Genomic DNA, 9,292 nt, shown 5'->3' on the forward strand with positions numbered 1-9,292 from the left:
TATAATTTGTCAATTTATATGTTACTTTTAATAATATGTGTCCAACAATCACGGGTAAATTTCCTGAATTCTTAACAACCAGCTCTCACAAGCCAGTTCAGGTCAGGTCTCAGCACACCACCGGCTGAGCACAGTTATGAAAAGCCAGTCAAGTAAGAGGTAGAAGTTACTGTATCTCTTTACTTACATAATTCCCAGTGATAGTATCACTCACCTTATTTCTGATGTGATCTGGCATATCACAGAAGGGGCAAATCTATATGGACTACCAAGGAAAAGATTCCCCCACCTTTGAACAGTCTTCTCTTTTTCGGGTTGCCGCAGTCTGACAATGGAGAATGCGTTGTCCCCAAGGGGCTCTGCGGTTGTGTCTGCCCATCGGGTAACAAGCCATGCTCTGGCAGGAAGGAGAGGCTGTGGGAGCTGAAGCGGCAGAAGCCTTGACCTCAGAGAGTTTTATTTGGAGTTTTGGCAAGACGATTAGGAGGGACCTTATTACTCAGGATTTTAGTGTTAGAAGTCAGTTTTGGCAACAGAAAAAAGAAAAGTCCTGATGAGGGTAACAGAGGTGAAGAGGGAGCTGTTACAGTGGTCCAGGGGAAGAAAATGAGAGCCTGAACTTGGATTATGTGAGAGGAATACATTGAAAAACTAGTTAGAGGGAAAACTGATATTAATAGGATGGTGAGGTGAGGACAAGGAAGAAGTCAATAGTACTGAGCTAAAGGTCCCAGGAACAGAGTTGGGGTACAAATGACGAAATCCCTATTAACAACTGTTGGGTGGAGGTGCTCTGGGAGATCCAGATAGAGATGTCCAGCTGGTAGTCGGCTCTATGGGTGGGAACTAAGAAGGGAGTCTGTGGGCCAGATTGGTGGACTCGGGAAGTCTTCATTTGTAGATGGTGATTGGCATGGGGAAGGCGTCCCGGGGAGTGTGTGAGGAGTTCAGATGAGGTGGAATGGTGCGATCTCATTTCCTCTCCCCTCCCGTCTCCTCTCCTCTCTCTCTTCCTCCCTCTGTGTGCGTGTCTATTCCCCTGTCCATCTCCCGCTGACTACACCCTATCTGAATCCAAACCCAACCACCACTCAGACAATCAAATCAACAGAGGTCAGCCTTCTGGGGTGCAGGGCAAAAGGAGGCTGATTCAGAGAGCTAAACAGAAAACAACCAGCCAGCCACACTTCTCTGTCAAGAACACTTTAAGAAGAGAGTTTATAGCTTTAAAAATTTATTACAGAATATATGTTATTTTGGTAATAAGATTTTTAGAAATAGAGCAGAGAGCCCCAATACACCACCTTACACATGACAAATATAAAACCTGCACCAGTGCAGTTGGATGGATTATTGGAGGGCCCAGCTGAGAACCTCAGAGCACAGCCCATTGTTAGCAAACATGGGCTGATTCTGAGGTTCTAGAATTCCCAGACTCGGTGGCTTAGCACCGGGAGCTTCAGCTCACAGTTTGTCTTCACGGCTCTTGGGCGACCCACACCAGGTCCCCTCTCTCCCAAAATCCAGATGAAGGAGTTTCTCCTACTAATGTGTCTTTATCTGCTTGGATCTGCCAGAGGTGAGTCCTCCACCTTAACTCTGGGTAGATATAGAAGAGGCCTCTTAAAGGTGTTTGTGCCCTTGAAGAAGCGAGACCGGTATCTTAGTTACCCAAACCAATCTGACTCACAACCACGAATAGCTAAATAATAGTTCTACTCTGAGCACTCCTGGACCAGCTGACTCCTAGTTATGGCTGTACTGTCAGAGCCCGCTGGCTTGGCACAGTCCTGCTCCTACTTCTCTCAGCCACTCGGTACTTGTACCTGATGCTCTGTGACAAAAGGAGAGAGGTCTAGGGCTTCTGTGGAAGTCCAACGAAGGCTCGTTCCAGTGAACTGAGTGCAGGAGATCCCATGTTGTTAATGTGGCAAGGAAAGATAAAAGGTGACAGAAATGTAATGTGCCCGGAAATCTATCCGAGACCCAGCAGGGCTGTTGGCCCGAGATGTACACGCTTCTCTTTCATGGCTTCCGGTTTCGTATTTCCTCTTCCAGGACCCCCATGCCTGGTGGGCTGTGTTCCCTCCTCCTTCGTCCGGGAGAAGAGGGAGGCCACGCATTCTGAGCTGTTGGTTAAATGACAAAGTGTTTCCTGTAACATCAGTTCTCAGACATTTTGTTTTCGGCTTTCTTAGATTTTCAATGGTTGACTCAGAGATGTAGATACGTAGCTACCTGCTGGTAGTAAAGTGACAGCCAGATGGTGAAGCAGTGACTCACGAACTACACGAATGACTAAGAAATCAGTGCACCTCTTCACGTTTCCTTTCTAGGGTAGAGATATCTCTTTATTAAGCTTCGGCTAACTATTAAAGAATCAGTCAAACAGACAATTCTGTAACAACTTTTTAAAAATAAAACCTCCTATCGTAAATCTTGCCTTTCCTCCTCTATCCACATATTCTCATCTTCGACTTTCAGAGAGTCATTTCTTTAAAGACTGCAAATCACACAGAGTTAGATGATTTTATATATATAAATATATAAATATAGATTTATATAAACATACATCTATATACATATATATATTCAGAACTCTTACAGAGCTAGAGTACTTTGGGGCCTTAAGCTACCTCAGTCTCAAAGATCTTGTAATTCCTCTCAGTTTTCGGCTGGGATTAATGACTCACTCGTTGTAGTTCACCCACCCTCCTCTAGGTTACTCTGTCGAATCAAGGAGTAATACTCAAATTCTGTTTGGTGCTACATTCAGTAAAATGAAACTCATAATTAAGGAATATCTATCTGTCTACAGTCGCTGATGAAATGGATTAAAGGCAGAAGAGACTGGCCAGAGGAGGATGGCCAGCTAAGAGTTTTGTAATTCCTAGTGTAAGGTGGGGAGAACAGAAAACGAAAGTGGGCTGAGCGCTTAAGCAAGGGGCTGGGCACTTCACAACTTATCTCATTGACTACTCATGACAACCCCATGAAGTGGGTGTAAATGTTATGTCACAAGGAATCTCAATTCAGAGATACATAAGCAAAGAATGTTTTCACCTTAAAATTGATAGAAACTTTGCCTTGAGTCTCCAGCCCACATGGATTGGGAATTGAGGACAGGAAAGAACTTGAAATGGTCAAATAAAGGCGTCTTAATTCCTTCTGATAATTTTTGTGTTCATTAGGTATTTGTCATCTCTAGTTTAAAAGTTATCCTGTCCAAATGTTAAAACCTTCCACCCTCAATTTCAGCTAGTATTGCCCTGCCACTGAAAAAACTTGCTTTCTCCCTCTTACTTCTCTGTTCCTCTGGCCTTCCACATGCAGAGGACCTGGCGTGAGGCTGGTGGGGGGCTCCCGATGACATGAGTTGGTGTCCAGATGCTGCTCTCTCAGGGAGGCTCATAAATGTCCCTTCGGGTGGTTTTGGCGCACGAGTGAGGGGCCTCTCTGTGCATTTCTTAATATTTCGCATCTTAAAGTTCTTCCCTTTTATCCCAGGGATAGTCTCTGAGTTTCATTAATACCTGTGTCCTTCATGGTCTCTAGGGTAATTAGCTGACTTCCTCCAACAACTGTAATATCTTTAGCTGCCTGACGTAAGTCCACAGGAAACCTAAGGGTCCCACAACATTAGCTTTACTCCACAGGAAAGTAGTCTTTACCCCGGACACACTTTCTCTCACCTTCATCATCTCTTTTCTCTTCCTTCTCCATCCCAGGGGCATCAGGCAAGCCTGATAAGCCTCCTGGCTCCACGAATCATCAAGCTTCTGTTCAGCGACTTTCAGGTGAGCACTTTTCACTCTCAAACCCTTCAGGCAAAGTGGCTTTGTACGTGACTTCTCCAGGCAAGATTGCTTTAAGTGAGCGCCCTTCCGAAGAGCACACTTTAGTTGGGCGCGCTTTGGGGGAGCACGGTTCAGGGAAACACACTTCAGGCGAGCCCAGTTCCAGTGAGCACGCTGCCGGGAGTGAGCCTGCTGCCGACGAACAGCCTTCCGGTGATCAGCCCTCGGGAGAAAAGCCTTTCAGTGACCAGCCTTCTGGTGACTCCGGTGAACAGCCTTCCGGCGACCAGTCTTCAGGTGAACAGCCTCCGGGTAGAAAGCCTTTGGGTGATCAGTCTTTGGATGAAAAGCCTTCAGGTGAACAGGCTTCGGGTGAAGATGACTTAGGTGAACCGGCTTCTGGTGAACAGGACTCAGGCGAAAAGCAGTTGGGGGAACAGCCTGCAGACATTCCATCGTCCAACACTTCTTCAGGTGAGCCACGCTGGGGTGGGCGCCGGCCCTTGGCTTCGGGTGGGTAGTGGACAACCCACCGAGAATCCCAGTTTTCAGGGAAGAGTGTAGAAGAGAGAACAGCGGACCAACACTTCACAAACAGCTCTCCTAAAGACCCTCTTTACAGGTTAAACAATTTGAAATGCCCTCTTTTAAGAAAAATAACACAAGTGTAAGATGCCAGCATTCCCTCCAACCTCACTTTACATAAGAAATTGTAAATACAAATGCCACAGCTCCCCTGGAAGGGGCTCCTGGAAGACTCACCTTTAGGAGCTCCACACTAAACCTGCCTCTTAACAAACTATGTTAGAATGCTTTGCAAACTCTGCCAAGAGATGTCTAGCTCTGGAGCTGGTGGCTCTTTGTGTTTTATTTTTGTTGTTGTTGTTGTTGTTTGTTTGTTTGGTTAAACATGGAAAGTGAAGCATGAAGACACTTTGTTAGATCCAGAAATATGTTCTCAGGACAATGGCACTTCTTGGGCTTTTACTAAAAAGGGGTTGTTTGAGGAAGGAAAAACAAGATCCAAGTTATCACCAGATATATATACTTCATACTTCACCCCACTGCATAAGTCGTAGTAGTGCCCCAAATTCTCAGATGAGAGAAGTGAGACTAACATTGCATGGCTGGAAAATGGGAAACCTCGGATTCAAACTCAGGTCTGACTCCAAAGCCCTATTCCTTCCTCTTCTTACACTTCCTTAACTAGGGAATGGGCAGTGGAGACAGTAAAAGAGGCAACGTGGGGGCATTTTGAAGAGAATGCCCTTTGTGACAAACTGACCTTGTCATAAAGGCAATCTGAAAATAGAGAATGATACAGACTCTTTACAGGTTGGCAAAATTAGAACATTCTGACATAGCTTATTCATCAGTCCAATCTGACTCCCAGTGTTTGTGCTTGTGGGTACGAGCATGGTGGAGAGGACGAAAGGGGGTCGGTCATGTAGTAAGTTACTCTTTGCTCCTATCGAGTCAGACATGGCAGAGGGCCATCTGATTATAAATGTCCAGGAAGTCAAGGGGGATATGAATTGGAGTAAAAGTACAAGAGAGATAAATCTGGGATTCATTAGCAATGGACATCATAGATGAAGCAGAAAGAATGAAGGGCTTTCCTCTGGTACAGAAGAGAGATTTATACTCTGTCAGACTCAGGACCCACAGATCCCCAACAAAAACCAAGAGACGAAATGTACTGTATTGAGGCTACTTGTTGCCCAGCATCCATCCCCAGATATGTGACTCCTGGCTACACACCTGGGACACAAGAGAATTTCATCTGGCTTCTCTTACATTTTCAGCCCCAGCATTGAAATGTGTCACATGCTCTTACATGAGTGATCAGGGAAAATGTCTTCGTGGAGAGGGAGTCTGCTCCGCTCAGAAGTCCCAGCAGTGCATGTTGAAGAAGATCTTTGAAGGTACGTGGGGACTTCATGAGACAACCTTCGCCAGAATGCACATCAACCAACTTAGCACTCAGGGGGAAGAGTGGGGGGATGGGGGGTTCACAGGACAGGGGCCTGAGGAGGGATCAAGCTTTTGTTCCCAGAAATTTGGAGATTCAGAAAAACCTTATCTTTTTTCAAGAATTAAGAGAAGAATTCCAGATACTGATGCAGAGGTAGAGACCCTTCCCAGAAGGCCTAGGATATCTTAAAAGGAGGCCAGGAGACTGGCTATCTCTTTTTATTAAGGAAGGATGAGTTGCTCCTTGAGCCAGTGACCACAAGCTCAGAACCGTGTCTATCTCGTTTACAGCTATATATTCCTAGCACTTGGCACAATGCCCAGTACATGGTAGGCATTTAGTAAATATTGAAAAAATGAATCAGCAATTGTCTACCAGTTTGTGCCCACAGGTTGCCAGACCTGTCTGAGTATGTTCCAAAACCTCTCTACCCATCGACTCACTCCTCATCCCCGAATAAGGGACCGTGGTTACTTGCATCCCACATTGCCCGAAGAGAGGGAGTGGGCAACCGATGCAAGGAAAGGCAGGTGGGAAGGGAGGTCTGACTCGTGCCTGCACGTGGACACTGGGGACCACGGGAGGACAGCTGAGGTTGGAGACGGGAACCTCCTGCCCACCACGGTCTGTCTCTGCTTCTTTCAGCTGGAAAACTCCAATTCATGGTTCAGGGGTGTGAGAACATGTGCCCATCCATGAACCTCTTCTCCCACGGGACGAGGATGCACATTATATGCTGCAAGAACCAGTCTTTCTGCAACAGGATCTAGAAGCCTTCCCTGCTTCTGGCTCTGACTCGGGCAGCAGAAATTCCCCATCAACCTCATGGGCTCAATTTATATTTAGTTTCTTTTCCAGTTAACAACTAATCACATGGGCCTCTGCCTGAGTGTCAGACAGGGTAGCCAAATCTCTCTCCTCCCCTATTCATGCCATTACCCGTACACTTCTGTCCTCCCTCTCCCCTGTTCCCCGAACCCATCTCTCAACATTTTCTTTTTCAATAAATTCCGCATGGTTAAAGAATGCAGAGTCTAGAGAGACTTCTTTTCCCATCCATCAGTCACAGAGTCAGCCTGTGTCCTGCGCCCCACACATGAACTGGATGCATTTTTAAACTACTCCATGTTCTCCCAAGTGTAGGGATCCTCCAGGGTACTGACCTCTTACAAGTTGAAACAGAAAGAGGACCCTTCTCTGACCCCCTTCATTCCCATCCCCGAGAGGTACCACTCCTTCTATTTCTCACAGTGTCCAAAACTTACCTCTTCTTTGGCCTTGACACTTTTAAGTCTTCAAGAGTCTACTCATAATTATAATAAAATGACTCCTTTTTATCTGTTGCTATAGAAATATATAGCAGGCCATAATGCTTAAATCTTTTTTCTCATACATGATGTTACTGGATCATCTCAGCCTAGAGGAGATTGAAGAAATACAATAATAGTCCCTCTTACCTTGTATTAGTGTTACATTCTTCAAGGTGTTCTACCTCTATTGCTGACTTCCAAGTTAGAGATGGGACTACGATTCAAGTGTGGGCAACCCATAGAAGCTGGAAAAGGCAAGGAAATGTCTCCAGAAAGGACCAGAGCTGACCAATACTTTTATCTCAACCAACTGAAACACTTGTCAGGCTTCTGACTTATGAAAGTATAAGATAATGATTTTATGTTGTTTTAAACTAGTGTGTGGTAATTTATTACAGCAACAGTGAACAACAAATACAAACAAGTAGACAGGAAATTAGCAAAGACATAGAACTCAAAATACCACAAACCAAAAGAATCTACTCAACATTTACACAACCTACTCAGCAACAGTTTATACATTCTTTTCCAATGCCCATGGAAAATACAAAAAAGACCCTGGGCCGGTGTGGCTCAGTTGGTTGGAGTGTCTTCCCATACACCAAAAGGTTGTGAGTTCAATTCCCAGTTAGGGCACATACCTAGGTTGCAGTTTCGATCCCCAGTTGGGGCACGTACAGGTGGCAACCAATCAATGTTTCAGTTTCACATCAATGTTTTTTTCTCTGTCCCCTTCCTCTCTCTAAGAGCAATAAAAACAAAATGTCCTCAGGTGTGAGGGTTAAAAAAAAAAGAAAAAAAATACAAGAAAACTGACCATGTCATAGGCCATAAAAATACTTAAATGTTAAAAGAATTGAAGTCATACAGATGATTTCATCAAACACAAGGGAATCAAACTAGAAATCAGTAACAGATAAGAGGAAAATATCCAAGTGCATGGAAATTAAAGAACATATCTCTAAATCCCCAGTCAAAGAGGACATACCAAAGAAAATAAAACATCACACTTAATGAGAAGGAACACACAACACACCATTTGTAGGACACAGCCAATACAGTGCTGAGGGGGCACTTATAGCAGTAAATGCATAGTTTAGAAAATTGTAACAGGCTCAGAGCCAATCATTTAAGTTCTCATTCTCAAGAACCTAGAAAATACAAAGCAAAATAAACCCAAAGTGAGCAGAAAGAAGGAAATAATTAAGACAAAAGCAGACATCAATCAAACAAAACAGAAACATAGAGAAAATCAGTGCAAGAGTTGGTTCCTTGAAGAGATCAATTAAAACGGACAGACCTCTGGCAAGACTGACAAAGGAAACAAGATTCAAATCACCAGCATCTCAATGAAACGGGATACACCTAGACACCCGAAGACTCCAAACAGATCCCAAGGGCATACTATAAACAACTGTAAACACACATAAATTTGACACCTTAGTTAAGTAAACCAATTCCATGAACAACACAAATGACCACAACTTGAGCATTATGAAATGGGTGATTTAAACAGCTTTAGATTATTAAGGACTCTGAATTTATCATCAAAAAACTCCCCTAAAGGAAATCTCCAGGCTGTGATGGTTTCACTGGAGAATTTTACCAAATGTTTAAAAAAAATTAACACCAATTGTATATCATCTCTTCCAGAAAACACAAGTGGAGAGAACACTCCTCAACTCATATTAAGAAACTAATGTTACCCTGATACCACAACCAGACAAAGACAATGAAAAAGACAGAAAGAGAGAGAGGGAGGGAGGGTAGGAGGGGGAGAGAGAGAAAGAGAAAGGAAAAAACTACAAACCAGTATGTCTCATGAATATAGGCAAAAAAAAAAATCTTGAACGAATATTATCTGATAGAATTCAGTAATATGTAGACAGAATTATATACCACGATCCCAAGGTTTATTCCATGGCAAGGCTGGCTCAGTGTTTGAAAATCAATGTAATCCATATTAGCAGGCTAAAGAAGAAAAATAACATTGCCATATCAATTCTTACAGGAAAAAAAGCATTTACCAAAATTCACCAATCATTCAGGTTAAACTCTCAGAAAAACAGAAACAGAGGAGTTTCCTCATCTTAAAAAAAAAAGCTACAGATACATTATCCTCAATGATAAAAGACCAGATGACTTGTCTCTGAGGCTGGGACCCTACTCAACATAGTGCTGGACATTCTGGTCAGCACAGTTGGGGAAGA

The 9,292-nt window shown here is 43.8% G+C and overlaps 1 protein-coding gene across 4 annotated transcripts; it reads left to right on the plus strand.

The window, feature by feature from the left end:
• Positions 1 to 1,527: 1,527 nt before the first annotated feature.
• Positions 1,528 to 6,542, plus strand: ACRV1 (acrosomal vesicle protein 1). Of its 4 annotated transcripts, none has more exons than XM_045860354.1 (5): positions 1,528 to 1,579; positions 3,729 to 3,803; positions 4,056 to 4,271; positions 5,603 to 5,722; positions 6,418 to 6,542. In XM_045860354.1, the coding sequence occupies exons 1-5, from the start codon at positions 1,528 to 1,530 to the stop codon at positions 6,540 to 6,542; spliced, it is 588 nt and encodes a 195-aa protein (XP_045716310.1). The 4 variants fall into 4 exon arrangements, with proteins under 4 accessions (XP_045716310.1, XP_045716308.1, XP_045716306.1 ...); XM_045860352.1 differs by having other exon boundaries at positions 3,729 to 3,797; positions 3,948 to 4,271; XM_045860350.1 differs by having other exon boundaries at positions 3,729 to 4,271.
• Positions 6,543 to 9,292: the final 2,750 nt, after the last annotated feature.

This window comes from Phyllostomus hastatus, unplaced genomic scaffold (assembly GCF_019186645.2).
Source record: "Phyllostomus hastatus isolate PE091 unplaced genomic scaffold, TTU_PhHast_1.1 phas_scaffold_193, whole genome shotgun sequence".
NCBI lineage: Eukaryota > Metazoa > Chordata > Mammalia > Chiroptera > Phyllostomidae > Phyllostomus > Phyllostomus hastatus.